Source organism: Glarea lozoyensis (genome assembly GCF_000409485.1).
Source record: "Glarea lozoyensis ATCC 20868 chromosome Unknown GLAREA11, whole genome shotgun sequence".
NCBI classification, from domain to species: Eukaryota; Fungi; Ascomycota; class Leotiomycetes; order Helotiales; family Helotiaceae; genus Glarea; species Glarea lozoyensis.
The window spans coordinates 274752-290213 of record NW_007360985.1 but is presented as its reverse complement, the minus strand read 5'-3'; the positions used below and the strand labels follow the sequence as shown (position 1 = coordinate 290213).

General features: G+C 45.9%; 6 protein-coding genes across 6 annotated transcripts; 3 read left to right on the top strand and 3 right to left on the bottom strand.

Moving 5' to 3' along the window:
* Window positions 1-129: 129 nt before the first annotated feature.
* GLAREA_11006 (Glycoside hydrolase/deacetylase) lies at window positions 130-2133 on the top strand (the record flags this gene model as incomplete). Its single annotated transcript, XM_008079195.1, has 1 exon — window positions 130-2133. One exon carries the CDS (start codon window positions 130-132, stop codon window positions 2131-2133), a length of 2004 nt encoding a protein of 667 aa, XP_008077386.1.
* Window positions 2134-4396: 2263 nt separating this feature from the next.
* GLAREA_11005 (uncharacterized protein) lies at window positions 4397-5029 on the top strand (the record flags this gene model as incomplete). Its single annotated transcript, XM_008079194.1, has 1 exon — window positions 4397-5029. The coding sequence occupies one exon, from the start codon at window positions 4397-4399 to the stop codon at window positions 5027-5029; it is 633 nt and encodes a 210-aa protein (XP_008077385.1).
* A 1192-nt stretch (window positions 5030-6221) lies between these two features.
* Window positions 6222-6626, top strand: GLAREA_11004 (uncharacterized protein; the record flags this gene model as incomplete). The annotated part of the gene is made up of 2 exons (XM_008079193.1): window positions 6222-6226; window positions 6338-6626. The coding sequence occupies 2 exons, from the start codon at window positions 6222-6224 to the stop codon at window positions 6624-6626; spliced, it is 294 nt and encodes a 97-aa protein (XP_008077384.1).
* A 1648-nt stretch (window positions 6627-8274) lies between these two features.
* GLAREA_11003 (uncharacterized protein) lies at window positions 8275-9177 on the bottom strand (the record flags this gene model as incomplete). The annotated part of the gene is made up of 1 exon (XM_008079192.1): window positions 8275-9177. The coding sequence occupies one exon, from the start codon at window positions 9175-9177 to the stop codon at window positions 8275-8277; it is 903 nt and encodes a 300-aa protein (XP_008077383.1).
* A 688-nt stretch (window positions 9178-9865) lies between these two features.
* GLAREA_11002 (FabD/lysophospholipase-like protein) lies at window positions 9866-12250 on the bottom strand (the record flags this gene model as incomplete). The annotated part of the gene is made up of 1 exon (XM_008079191.1): window positions 9866-12250. One exon carries the CDS (start codon window positions 12248-12250, stop codon window positions 9866-9868), a length of 2385 nt encoding a protein of 794 aa, XP_008077382.1.
* Window positions 12251-13744: 1494 nt separating this feature from the next.
* On the bottom strand, window positions 13745-14872 carry GLAREA_11001 (Clavaminate synthase-like protein; the record flags this gene model as incomplete). Its single annotated transcript, XM_008079190.1, has 1 exon — window positions 13745-14872. One exon carries the CDS (start codon window positions 14870-14872, stop codon window positions 13745-13747), a length of 1128 nt encoding a protein of 375 aa, XP_008077381.1.
* Between the last annotated feature and the right edge of the window lie 590 nt (window positions 14873-15462).

Here is a 15462-nt window from a genome sequence, read left to right as displayed (position 1 = left end):
ACCGACAAATACTCCGCAATCACATTTCCTGTGAAAGGACCGGCAGGATCTAGTTTTACAGTCGAGTTGCAGACTTCGACCTCTTGCTCGACTACGGCATACAAGTCTTACACCACGACAGTCAGTGGCATGACAGGTGCAACCCAGACCATTAGTCTTCCATTAACCTCCTTTGCTGGAGCAAACTTGAATGCCATCAGGGCAATCGTATTTGGAAGTTTTTCCACCCGAGGGGCTTGGGAAATTGGCCAGACGCAACTCGTCTGCTCATCAGGTTCAACTCAGCCAACTTCATCGACTAAAACATCAAGTGTTCCTGTTACCACCCCTACGATTGCACCTACGACAGCAGGTCCAACCACTCTCGCCAGCTCTACTTTGAAGACTTTGGTGCCTACAACCAGTTCGGCACCTCCTGGAACATGCTCAAACATTCTCATTGACGACTTCGCCTCTCAATCTAGATTGACTTTCCTCTTCTACAATGCCCAACTTCTTCCTTCATCAGATGATGGGACGATGGCGCCAGTCGCGGATCGAGCTGATACATTCACTTCCGTGATTGTCGCGAACAATGCTCTTACTCTCACACCCGCTAACGCGAACTCTTACTGGTATACCCAGCTGGGATGCGTCAAGGCTACAAACACATACGGAGGTATCGGTCTCACGATTACAGCTGCCAGAGGTACTACCATGACAATCGAACTTCAAACCTCAAAAAGCTGCACAACGGATAACCCAACTTCTATTGATGTAAGTTCTGCTGATCTTGGATGGACATTCGACGGTACTGCCAAGTACTATACCATCCCATTCTCCAAGTTCTCCGGACTCGATACCGACCATCTTGTCACCCTTCTGTTCTCTGGTATCAGCAAACCCGTAACTTTTGGTCCAATTGCCGTGTATTGCGGCAACACTGGATCTGCGTATCCAGTTCCATCTACTGCTGCAGTAGTCCAGCCAAGCTCAACTGTTCCAGCGACCACTGGTCCTTCCGCTTTAGTCATCGATACATTTACCGGTGCCGATTCCAACAACCTAGGCTTCTACCACGGTGGAGATGATGAGAATTTATTTAAGCGAACAAGTGGCAAACTTACCATCAACACTAAGGGCAATTCCGACCTTTCTTGGTACACCCAGATTTCCGGAGGTTGTACTGACCTGACACCAAACGATAATGGCTATCTCCACATTGTTTATACCGGTAGCAACTCCTTCTCAATTGCTCTCCAGCAACACAATCCTACCTGTAACCCCGATATCAACCCATATCCTTACACTTGGGACTCCGTCGAGGCTTCCAGATACTCCAACAGTGGCAAAACTGACATTTACGTGCCTTTGTCTCACTTCGCCATTGATCGCAAGAAGACCATTGGCTTTGCGCTGAAAGGTTTCTTTACGAGCACCACCACCGTCGTGACCAAGATGGAGATCGTTAAGACCGTTCCTAACGGGTTTCTTGTACCAAGCAAACTGAGCAGTGCCCCTCTCCTTTTCGCCTGCACAAGACCCAACTCTTTCGCTTTCGCCATCGATGACGGAAGTCCAGAGTTCGCCCAGAGAGTCGTATCTTCAATCGACGCAGCTGGGATCAAAGTCACATTCTTCACCGTCGGAGCGCCACTTCTCGATGCCAGCACCAACCTTACTAATGTCTACAAAACCATGCTCAGCCGTGGCCATCAAATCGCATATCACTCATACACGCATCCTCCAATGGAAGGTCTCCCTAGTCTCGCAGCCATCGACTGGGAAATCCAAGAAGACATCAAAGCCGTCTCGAAAACCTTGGGTATCACATCAACCTACTTCCGTCCCCCATTCGGCACAGAAGGTGCGCGTGTCCGTCAACGTCTCGCAGCATTGATTCCAAATGTCAAATTTATCGCGTGGAGCGTGGATGTGCAAGATTGGTTATGGGCCATGACCGCCACACCTGAGAAACAGTTGACGAACTTCCAGGCTGATGTTAATAAGGGCGGGAATTTGGTTGTCATGCATTATCTGTATGATAGCACGGTCTCGTATCTGCCCCAATTTATTGATATTGCGAAGAAGACGGGGAAGCAACTTATGCGTGTTGATCAGTGTATGGAGGATCCGAATGCGCCGGCTTTGTGAGTGGGGTGATGGATAATGGGGTGTGAAAAAGCGATGTTGAAGCAAGTCTTGGTAATATATAATTCAAAAAACATAATCAATTTCATGTCGTAAGTCCTGTCTGGTCAATTCGCGTCACCTAACCAAAATCTCAATATCAATAACAAAAGCACAATCGTAGAAAAAGTGTTATATTCATGAACCGCCACCCCATCCCAACCAAAACCACCTCCCACGCACACCCAGAAGCTCAGCTTCCAAGCCCCATATATACCAAAAAAAATACTTACATAGAACTCTGATACCACTTCGTCATATCCAACTTACAAATTATACAATTAAAAGTCCTTCTCAGTGTCTGTTCGGTGCGGAACGGACAGTCCATGGCCGCTACGCCGTCTGGTTTTCCGAGGCAAGCGTCTCCCACGGGGAGATGGGCACAGGGGTGGCCGCAGGCGAAGGCTTCGACTAGGATGAGACACATGTTTGCAGAAGGGGTGGGTTGAAAAAAAGGTGAAGGAGTGTGGGTGGAAATTACTGCAAAGGTGAGGTAGATCCAAAGGTTGTTGATGGGTTTGGGAATTACAAGATGATATGGGTGTGTGGAGGCTGTTGTTGTCGTCTTTTTGCTGTTCGTGGGGACAATGGATTGATTGTTGTTGTGTGAATGTGATTAATGGGACAAAGATTTTGTTTTTGCTTTCTTCTGGAAGTAGACAAGCTCTTCAGGTAAGTTCTGATAGGTCTTTGAAGTAGAACTGCTATTGTCGATTGATTAAAGTCATGGACACACTTTTTGGTTACATGTGAGTTTAGTAATTTCACATACAAGACATATTTTCATAAGAATACGACATTTATATACGTTCAGCAAATATGGACCCTGACTTCTTTCTTTGACTCGATTCTTAAGCGAGAAATTTCGACAAATCACTTCTCTTCACGTTTGTACATTCACTTCTGAATTCCATCACATTTGCATTCTCACAACTTTACTACAGTTTTAAACTCCAAAATCGTGATTAAATTGATTTCTACCCCACTAATCTCAACGTCCCACCCCTCTCACCCCTCTCACCCCTCTCAAATTCGGCAGCCCTCCCAAACAAGCAGGACATGGCAAGGGCGACGTGTGCACCCTAATTCTCGCGTTAGGGCAACGAAAGAACGACTCTTTGTAGTTTCTCTTCTCGCAGGATTTCGTAACTACGTGGACTTGGTGTTCGAGTTGGTGGCATGGGTAAGCTAGGCCTGAGATTTTGCACATCTTGATTTTGGTTAACTGTGGGTTTTGAACAGGTATACTGCTGATGGTTTGTGAGTTGGTGATGAAGTAACACTAGGTGTTTGGTGTTTGGTGTAAGTGGAAGTTAGGATTTAGGGAACACATAGGGGTTTATAAGCTTAAACAATTCTATTTGAGGTATTTGAGGGGGTGATATCAGACAAAGGTTCTTTGTTTGTTTTGAACTTTTCTTTGTCTCGATACGTCTTTCTTTGCACTACACGATCTTTTGACGGCTAGAGAGTTTCTGTAGAAGTCAGAGCCTTTACTATGCATTTAAATAACACCACTTATGATGTTTCGGAATTTTCTAGGGTCATCTTCTCAATGAAATCTTTCTCTCATCCGGAAGAGACTTCTGGCTACCCACCAATCAACAGTAGAACCAAATTGTCTTATATCACAGCTATATCAATAACTTGAGTGCGATTCTCGATATTCTTTAATTGATGAGATTCTAGAGAAGGACACAACCACTTGTGATAAATACCCCAGATAAAAAGCCAAGCATTTAACAGTCAATCATTCAGAGCAGCTTCTTTATTTGAGTTTTTACAACTGTCTCAACTTCATCCGTACCGCTTGTGTTGCTCAACTAACAGGTTCCAACAAGTTGAGATGTAAAACCTAGAAGAATCAATTCGACTACTTTGCTCAACTAGTTTGGATAAAAGATTCAATGCTCCATCAATAGCATCACATAAATCTTTATGATTGTAAACCTTGCAAGCTTGTGATCTTCCAGTCCCAGAGTATCACCAACTCTCCTTTGGCTGTATTAGAATTCCTTTGTCATGTGAAGCAGTCCTTTGTCCACTTACAAGATTATCTATCTTGTTCAGAGTAATCTTTTTCTACGGAACACAAACAATTGCCGTGTACAATTATTGAGACAATCCCATTGTTACGGCGCCTACTATCACATCGTTCTCTCTTGACGGAAAGCTAAACCCTCATACTAGCCAGTCTTCCTCAGCATCTTGCCAAAAAGACAAACTCATGTGTTTCCTTAGGAGAGAAGCTTGTATCTGCGGCCACAAAGATCATGTGACATTTTCTGAACGATGTGTAGAGTTAGATAGCCTTCAAGTTGGAGGTGCCCACAAAGTCACGGTCCTACCTGGCATTATCCACACTGAAAACATCTGCAGAAAATGTACTCACAAAAGTATGGGAAGTGGAAATCGTGAATGGATCGCTCGCAATACCCCTCCTATAGAAAAGCAAATCAACACTTTAGCTAGAGAGACCTGCAAGTGCGGTCATTTCGGAGATTGGCAGATCTATAGCCAAGACCAATATCTACACAAGTGTCGTCTTGGAGAGCATTCCATGAAAGCTATTCATGTGAGCTCCAACATTGTTTGGGACCCTTTCGTCGCACCCAGTGGCACTGATACCATTCGAGAAAGGTGTTTCGCATGCACTAGAGCTAGCAGACCTAACGCGGAAAATGAATTCTGGGATCGAAATAGCCCTCGTAGTAGAGCCCAATCAGCCAGACTAGCCCCGCCTATCAGAACCGCTCAAACTTTTGATGTCATTGAAAGACGTCTCGGTCTGGCAGATGGTGCGAGGAAAGCGAATTTGATCCAGAAAACCAGGGACATTTTCCGAGGGTCTTCAAAATAAAATGACAAATGGGCCAGACAATAAAGTCAACACCACACAGTAATAAAAACAAGTTTTAACTTGAAGGAAACATTAGGAAAGCTATATACGTGAGAAAGTTAAATAGGTGATGTGAGAAGTGGGGGTTGTCAATTTTGCTTGAGAGATACGTATCAAGTACCACGCGCACAAACTTGACAAGTGAATTAAACAGGTAGCGCGCCCAGGCGGCACTTAATCAGATGCCAAGTACCAGTTGATTAATATGTACCACAACTGGACCCTGACTATGCAGGTTTGCAGAGGGGCATCTCACGGAGGTGGTCCCGCCAACGGTTCGCCTCGCTTAATTGGATGAGCAGAACCCCTGCGGACGTTGACAACTCTCGAGTCCTCTCGGGGAGGTAGGACTGCATCCGACAGTCTGTCGACATGGCGATTTTGTATACCACTGTGTAATAATGAATCACATATACGATTGGCCATCGTTGGCTGTGGAACGGGATTTGTTGCGCGGTAAGACCGCCGTTTGCGCGATACTGTGAAATCGCCGATGATATTGGCTAGGATATGGATGCCGTTATTATTGGGTTTCACCAATACGATTTGCTTACTTGGAGCTGGACAGCAATATCAGATATGAGCCGCATCTCGAGAACGCCTTGGCGTTTATTGAATGTGGCTTGTGGGAATTTGATGGTTATATAGAGAGCTTGCTCTGAATATGGGATCGAAGGTATACATGGCCGATTTATTTCTTATCAGAGAAATAAGCCTACAGATATGAGCCCAGAGTTCGAAGCCAAGAGATCCTCAAGTCGCCTTTTTGCTTTCGAAATAAACATCCCTTATTGAGACTACGCTTCTTTAATTGTTGACACGAAGCATTGATCAGCCTTTTGGTGATACTTGGTCACATCAGTTAAAATTTTTGATTTCAAGTACACATCAAAACAGTTTCGTTTGTGTTATACCTGTGGCGAAGGTAAATAGCAATTAGACCATCATGAACTTCGCTCACATATCTAGGCATTTTAAAAAAATCGTTCCGATATAGCCCATAATTGGTGTCATCATTGGAACTTTCGTCGAACATACACATTGAATGATCACAAGCCACTCGCTTTTCAATTATTGTTCCATAGCTTCTCAGTTCAAGCAGTGTAATTAGGGAAATACATTGTACGTTGTTAAAGCTAGCGACTTCTTCGACATGTGGTAAGCAACCCTAGCCTTATTTCTTTCGATTTCTCAAGATACAAAATCTCCTTCCCGCCTGATGTCCAACCTCATACTACACTCTCACATATACCAACTAATATCTTCCAGCACCGTACAATACGTCTACTACCGAGTCTGCAACCACTTCAAACAAGACGAATGGGGCGGCGACCTCCCCATATTTGTCGAACGCTGTTCCGCAAACTCGATCCGCGCATACCAAGCACGCTGTGTTTACAGCAATCCGCGGATGGATCCAGATCACTACACCACCAACAGAGTGTACGAGAAATGCGGGATCTGTACTGAGAAGGATCGCAGAGTGTATGAGGAAAGTCTGCCGGCGAGGGAACAGGCACTGCGGGAGCAGGTGAGGAGGATGCAATCGCAAAGTTAGGTAAAAGGATGTATGGATATTAATGAGTCGTTAGTGCTAATGAGAATTTATTACTCGAAATTTCTCACTCCCCCAAACAAATGTCTTGAGCTTCCAAAAAGACAAAGTGACTTTCTCCATCCACCTGCATGTGTCAACATTCCTTCCAACACATCCACCCATCCCAAACCCAAAACCCCCAACGGAAAATACCGATCAGACCACTCTTCCCCCCCAAACCTCCATCTGCCAGTTTTCGGACGGCCCGCCATACGGTCGTCGAAATATATCGAGCCACGACAAGATTAAGCGAGACTGGATCGGCGATGACATTTCTGAATGCTTAAAATAGTATAGCTGCACAACACCGCGCGAGGAAACTCTGTCATATTCTGTTTTTGTTTTGTTTTGAAATAAGCACTAATGCTGCGGTCAGGGGGTGGGATGTCATTGTGTTTATGTTAGTGGATGCTAGCGAGGGGGGGTTGTGGTACTGATATGTAAGGAGTTTGTTGGCAGATCACTTTGATGTAGCTATCAGATTGCTATATTCAAATTATACTATTTTGATACTGTGATAGCTTTCGAGAGGATAGAAAGTCCGAAAAGGCTTTTATTCATGGTTGATCGCTTGTTGTGAACAAGTAAGCGAAGCAATTTATCGCTTTCATTACCAACAATTCAGTACTTTACTGCCAGATAATTCTCTCTAAAACATCCTCATCATCCTCTTCTTCAAAATACTCATGCCTTCAAAATGTGCTATGTCTAGTGTTGCAGCCAGTCTCAATAAACGGAAATGAATCTTTTCCTTGTTCATGTTGATCAGTTGCTGAACAGCTAAGCGAAGCAGTTGTTCGTTGTATATCGAGTTATTTCCACAGTCGTGCTTCATCGTCGAACACAATAATCAATTGTAGTCTTCATAAAGTGGAACAAATGTGACTTAAGTTGTCCCATAATCGATAGTGTGTCGAATCCATTCTCATTTGACAACGCAAGCTGAAAAAGAAATGTTGCTGCAAAGTCTACATGCTCACCAAATTACTCTCAAAAAAATCGATCATTCAAAAAGAGACATCTTAGTATATAACAATCGCATCTGGCTCAAACTTCCCCATAGCTCTCACTCCCTAAAAGAAAGCTCATTCTGAATTTGCCAGGGTACTTATACTCCGTCATCCTCGCCCTAATATGAAAACAAGCTACACAAGGAGCTCGGAGACTAGAAAAGTGTAGAATGGATCATAGATCAATAATCACGCGACAGGGACTCGCTTAAGCCATGGGGGAGGGAAGTGAAAGGAAATGAGTTGCAAGGTATTTTTGGCTCCATCAACTGGGGGAAGGAAGCAGGAGGCTCGTGGGATGATTTAACATAGTGTTACTTTTGGATGAAAAATTAGGAATCTCTCGGGAAGAAGTGTAGGAGTTGAAGTGTATTTTACGTGGACTGAGATGTTGTTAAGTGAAGTTACATTATCATCATAAAAGAACGTCCTGCAAACCGCAATTGATTTTCCAAGTTTATCTCCATTTATTTATGGCAGGTGTTGCTCACCAGTTTCACACTCTATAGTAGTTATCTCAACCTGTTGATCCAACAACAAAAAGTACTCTCCACCAACTTTAGTCAGCATATCCTAGCCACCCAACCAGTAGCTCCCATCTAAAAACTCTTCTTCCACCACCTCTTATGCAGCGCTCCTCCTCCCATATCTGAATTGATGGAACCCTGCTCAGTCAGCTCCTCACCGCTATCCCTTCCCAGCTCTTGGATTGCAGACCCCCGTTTCCCGAATTTCGGATGGAACAACGAGCGAAATCGATGGCGCGAAGCTTCTTGTTCTAAAGTGCCTTGGGTGTTCCTCAAAGCCACAGTGACTTCGGACAGATTACCCAGGGTCGTGATACCCTTAGTAGTCCTGGGAGGGTTAAAGGATAGCGAGCTGAGACTAGTGCCGGAAGAGGAGCCGTGTGAGGATGGACTGCTGGAGGAAGAGCTAGTTGGGGAAGGTGTGGCTTTCAGCGTCTCTTGACTGGCGTTATCGTGTTCCGTGGAATCTAGAGGGTTTTCCGAGAGTGAGTATAGAATGTCGGAAGAGCTCAGGAACGAAGGAGTGCGTAATTCCGCATCCTCAATAACGTGCTTGACTTCCACAATCCTCACCTCCCTCCGTTCTCCCCACTCAACAGCCAACCTACACAAGCGCTCCACACTCCCATCCCTCTCCATAATCTTCACATAACCCTCCGTCGTCCCGCCACCTAACCCCCTGATCAACCGCACCACAAAATTCCAATTCTGCGTCGTCCCCAGATCCGCACCCCTTAACTCCTCAAACACCCTCCTAGAAAACGTGTTATCCGCTAGGATCTCCTGCGTGATCTCCTCCAGCGTGCGGCGCTGAACACTAAGAACCTTGTTTACGAGGGTGGAGGCTAGCTGCCACTCCTCGACGCTGCCGATCTCATGGTTGTGCGGTGTCAGGAGGCGAGCGGAGAATTGGGGGTCGGAGAGAATCTTGGCGGTGATTTCGGAGGGGGTGCGGGTTTGGAAAGCGAAAGACATGACTGGTGTGAGAATGCCTGTGAAGTAGAGAAAGGAAGTTGTGGTGAAAGAATTGGAGAGTGGTTCCGGAAGACGGATCCGATATATAAACCATTTCGATTTTGAGTAAGCTATTCTAGAAGTGAACAGCGGTTGACTCACTGAGTGTTTTCACTTGCGTGCCAATGCTGTTCCCTTACTGTCTTTTTCTGCTAGGTTTTACTTGTATTTTTTGCCCCCTTTGCTTAAGCGAGTTCTTCGTGAATGAGGTGAGCTAGACATAGTTTATCTGGGCTTATGATATCTTTCTCACGCATATCTATTATTCAGATTTAAGACCGCTTGAGTGCGTTTGTTAAATTTTGTATCAACTTCCTTTCATGGCATTAATTAGTAGAGTCGAAACAATGGATTTGACTTGAAACAGCAACAGTCATAACACCTCTAAATTACCAGACCCGTGGGCTCTAATTTAATTATAATATATTTAATCTCCCCCACAACCCAACTCACTAACATCTTTCAATGCAACCATATCTCATCATCATACCCTCATCCAATGCCCATACCCAAACCCAAACGCCATCTCTGTACCTTGCCATGCAAATTCCATCAATCTCGAGTAAAAACACCTATCCAACCCTATGCTAACACTATTAAAATATCGCCAACCCCAATACCACTCCAAAAGAAATCCCATCTCTCTTTCCTAAGGAACATTCTCCTTGCCCACCCCCTCCCCCAGCTTCCTCCTCTCACCTCCCACAATCGGAGACATCCCCACCGCAGCCCTCTTACTCAACGGCGACGTAGCCATGACATAATCCGCCCTCGAAGTTACCGGCTGACTATTCGAGAAGAAATCAATTTCATCCGAGATCCCAAATGCCTGATTTTTCGCATTGCGGTAGGTATTCAACGCAGGGTCCTCGCGATCAGGTGTGCTATCTTCGGTAAGCGAGTCGACATCTGCGTCTGATGTCGGCGGTGAATACGCGGTTTCGGTTGCTGAAGAAAGATCTGGGATATGGAGGTCTGGAACGTGGAGAGGTTGCATGAGGTTGAAGGGGTCGATTTCGCGGGGGTGGGAGGGCGTTGCGTGGACTGATCGGGGACCTAGGAGGGGTTGTTGGTAGCGTCGCGGGATGCTCCATTGTGAGATTGAGCCTTTAAGACCTGGTCGTGAGGCTGCTTTTTTGGGCTTGTCGCTGCTGTTTGGTATTTTACTGAGCGACTCCATACCCGGCGAGAGCTCGCCACCGCTATCTCTCCTTCTTCGTTTGCTGGTGTCGTGGAAACTTCCTGTGGTCATCCTTCGGAGATCTACTTGACTAGGACTGAATACGACTCTTGCTCTAAGTTTCTGGACTGCCGAATCTAGTTCTATTTCTACTGCGCAATGGTTTCGGATCATACTGAGTTTCGGCCACGTGGCGCGCTCCCCACATAGACACGACTGTAACATGAATTCGGTTGTAGGATTCTTTAACATGCGTGGGAAATCTTTGTAATCAATTTGTGGGAGAATCGTGATATCCCCTGAATACTTCTGGCTGAGAACCGATCTAGCTTTAGTAACCAAATTCGGGAATACACCAAGTTCAGCGAGAACATGCATGCGATGAAGAACCTCGTCCTTGGCGAGGTTTGTAAGAGTGTATACCCAGCCGGGTCCTTGACGATCTGATTGAGCACCTTTCGTGATAGCTTCATCGTCCTTGACCAAGAACGGCACCACGTGAGGGTTTACCTGAGATACGATGAAGTGGTTAACGTTGAACATTTCTGCTAGCCTGGTCATCGGCAAATCGTTATCCACACTACCATCAATCCAGTGCTGGGGAGTAGGATTCCACGGAGTGTGCGCGCCAGTAGCAGGATTTTTGACAAGGAGTTGAGCCGCAGAAAACAATATTGGTACAGAGCACGAAGCTGCAACAGCCGACCAAATCATCACGTTTGGTGCCGTTACATAGTTGAGTAATCTTGGCAATTCGTACACAGACGCGGAAGATACGCAAATGTTAAGGATCCGTCGTGTTCGATTATATGCTTCCTGGAAAGTCATATCTCCAAGTAAATCTTGCATCACTCGAGTCAGATGCTTGATTTCTATCCATGACCCCTGTGTCAGAAGCCGTCGCACTCGTTCGAGTATTCCATCTTCTCTTCCATCTTCCTCAAACACAGCTAAATCTCCATGAGGGAACATCTCCAAGACCGCTGGTATTTCCTCGTCAATCCGAGTGCAAAGTACTGCACAGACAATACTCCCTGCCGAAGCTCCCGAGATTATTCTTGGTAATAATTTAGCTTGGTGTAATGCCTTTAGGACTCCCACATGGCTCATCCCAAATGTAGCACCTCCACTAAGGAGAAGAGCACTTCTGCCAAATGACTGCCTTGCGTAAACCACTTGCTCAAGTACGTCTTTGGTTTCTAGTCCGTCCGGAAGAGCCCGCATGCTCATATCGACCATCGCTCGTATGGTGTCGAGAGTAGAATCGATATATCGCTCGATCAAATCCTTGGTTCCAATATGCGAGTGTTTGTACAGTCGAATACTGCCCATGTCCCCCAGATTCCTCGATAAAGCAGTCCGCACCAAGTTCATCATGGTCTTGATATCGCAGTTCGTCCTCGCCTCGTCCAGTTGCTTCAACCGCGTCTCAATAAGTTCAGCGTCGAATTCCGAAGACGTAGAATCATATTTCCAAGCCTCATTGTCATCCAGAATATCCAACTCCTTCGCAGCGTTTTGCCATTTCTCCATTGTATCCGCATTCTTCATCCTCAGCGCCAGGATCTGCCTCATCTCCTCCTTCTTCCTCCCCGCAACCCTCTCCTCCTCCGTCAAGCCATCCCGATAAGCCGCGACTCGTAGATTGACCAGACTGACACTCCCCCTGAGAATTCTCGCGGCTGGGCTGAGCAGTCCCCATGGGCGGTGAGACAGAGGGTCTCGCGATGTCGAGGGTTCGTCATTTTCGTGTAGGTAACCTCTCACGGGCGTCGAACTCGGGAGTTGTTTGAGCCCATTACTCTCCTCGACGCAGAGCGAAGGAGGTTTCTGGAGATAATCTAACAAAACCATAATCCTATCCTGAGCTCCATGGAACCGCGGTCGTCGTAACGCTCGCGTGTCTACTCTTCTAGCAAAGTAATAATCCTAAGTATGAAATGATAAATAGGAAATAGAATCAATAACGGCCGTTGCTCCGGTAGGTCACGACCAGAAAAACACCGGTCATTTGCAAAGAGGAATAAGTGCTGGTGTCGCGGAGATGTAGTGTTGTTAACGGCGGAAAGTGGCCGCTGATTTGGGATGCATGAGCCGGCACCGTCAATAATCTGGGGTGTCACAGGGCCAGCCGCAGGGGAACGTCATCGAATCACTGGGCTGAGCGACGCGCATCCGGGTCTGCGATGCAGCTCTCAGCTGGTACAAGCTTCTGGAATAAATAAAAATACAACATAAGCTTCGTTCGGAGAGTCTGGATTGTTAGACATTTCTCACATGTTTCGAGACATGTTTTCGCAAGTGGTCACGATGCGATTTTGTAACCAACTTCTTTGTTTGCTGAATCCAAAACGCACATGATCATCTCGAATACCAACCACATCTCCCCACGAATATCTCCGTGACTCGCCTCCCCCACACATGTAATTCCCCCTTCGAGCCACGAAATGCAGGATGCGCCGGGAGAAATTCTTCAAAAGGAACGAGGTGTTACCACATGCAGAACCTCAGCGCCATCTGAGTTTTGTTTTACCAATAACAACCTGCTCATCTTCTTATCCAGCTGGCTTTGGAGCCAGATTCCGTCTCTATTTCCAGTCTGTCGAGGATTTTGGGTACACATCATTCTTTCAGACGTACCCAGTCATTGGAACTCCAACTCTTATGGAAATCCAAGTTCCCCCACACATCATATATCCACCAGGAGATTGAAAAAGTCGCAACACATGACTGGACAAGAATAAGGCTCGAAGGGGAAATCCATATGCAAGTACGGCCCGGGGCGTGAAAAGCTTTGTCTGCAAGCCACAGATTTTTCTCTCACATGCATTCCAAGATTTGCGATTCCGTTTTAAGCGAGAAAGATGGACTGTCGCACGTGAAATGTTTTAGACAGAGTGTTGGTCGTTGGTATTTACTTACGTATGAGACATGTCTGTATCTTTAGTTGTTTGGAAGAGTAAATAATACTTTTAAGGTTGAAGAATATTGTACAGGCTTTGAGCATCTGCTCCCTTGGGAAGTTTAAAGAATAGATAATAGCCAGCTGCAAATCTTCACTGTTGGAACCATAGAAGACTATTCAAAAGCTATGATATGTAATTGCAGTATTTGTATTTATATTCAAATCTAATCTACCAAATTCAAAACCATCATAACAAAAGCAAAGCAAACTGGGTATACGCTTTGTTACGATTTCAAACGCCGAGTTCCTCATGCAGAGGCTTAGATGCGTCCAAAACGCCGAGTTCGTAAATGCTCCCTTCTATAAAACCGAAATAAAGCATACAATTCCAAGTAGAATCGAACAATTCTCAGTGTTGAGATTGTGAAAGTTGAATCAAAACTCTAATAAAGTTTGTCGTCCGGACCCATAACACCCTCGCTTGAAGCCATATTGCACTGTCTGAACAAACGCTTCTCCTCAGGAGTGAAAGCGCCGACGACGGTGTGCAAGACACCTTGGTTGTTGAAGAGAACGAGGTCGCCTTCCTCCCAGTCGTGGGGGTAGACAAACTCTGGTGCGATTCCTGGTCGTTGGAGACGGTGAACGAGGTCGCGAACTTCCTTGATATCCGTCATCACTTCACCGTTGGGGAGATGGATGGCTTTGGCAGCGCTGGGATGGATTTGAAGAGCAAGTTTCCCAGTGACTGGGTTCTTGAAACACATTGGTAGGACCTTGATGTCCTTTGGGTTGATTGGTGGTAGATCGGATTCCGGCAATTCCAATCCCTCAGAGATCATTCCCAAGCCATCAGATCGACTCTTTGCTGGGCTCATCCAGACATATGGATGAGCAGCATATTCGATTTTTGCTTCTCGCACAAACTTCTTGTCCTCCTCGCTCAAGATGTCGTACATGTTCTGGCCCGATACGAAAGCAGTGGTACCAAGAGCCACGTCAAGCTCGTCACCAGTACCATCGTCGTATCGTACAGTTTGTCGTCTACCGGCAGGGACCTTGACCGCCATGAGAGATGTAACCTTTGGAGGATTGAGCGCGTACAATGCAGCGTCCATGTGCCATCTGAAAAACCGGGTGGCGTCAAGGTCATCTGCCTCTGGAATCTTGTCCTTGTGGAATTTGGCGTGGTGGGGGTGCTTGAGAGTGATGTTCTTCAGTCCCTCGTATTCATCGTAGTACCCGTTACCAATGACTTGTACTTGTGGTTGATGAGGAATAGTCTTGAGATCTGGGTGAAGGACTGAGCGTTTGGCGTCAAGAGTCTTGCCGTGACCGTAGTTGTCAGAGGCGGGATCGAATCGTTTGGTAAGCTCATATTGAGCCTTTGGTGAAAGGCCAGCTTGGTTCTTTAGGACTGCAACATGCGAGTTGTACAGCGCGGTTCGGATTCTCTGGAAGTCAGAATCCGATAGGTTTTCAAGGTCTACGTTTGCGATTTCAACACCAAAGTTAACCTTTGAAGTATTTGGGACGCTGAGAGGCGTGATCTGAAGAGCTTTGACTGCCATTGCGAGTGTAACAAATGCTATAGAGTATGACAATAGAGTATTACTGTACTAGGTAGTAGAAGGTATTTGTTGTTGTCTGTAGTACAGAAGAAAGTAACGTCGAAGAAGTATCAGGAATCACTGCTTTTATACAAGTGCCACCTTGCGGCTGCCATGGCTTCGCGGTATCCACCGATGTTGAGCTCCGCTTACCGTAGACCAATCTGGCCGCATACTAGCGACTAACTGCCACTCATATTCGAGGCATTTTGGGCTCCTAGCTTCAAAAGTGGTGATGAAGGTGGATGTTCCTGAGCGATTGGTGTGAAAGAAGAAGGAGGCAAAAGATAAAGCTCGTTCACTTCCGCCGGCGGGATCCGATGCTCTCGCTAAACCCACATCTTCGGGCCGCGGGGCAAGCCAAGTGGGATGGATGTTTGTTTGAATATCAGATAGCAATACTTATTGGACTAATAATACAACATGTTATTAATCAACTAATTCAGAAGATTTCTTTGGGCTTGATGTTCTTCGGATTGGAGAATGTTCAAGCGATCTTTTCTCTTAGAAAAAAGCATAAATGTAGTAGGTACATTGCGAATACTGTCTAT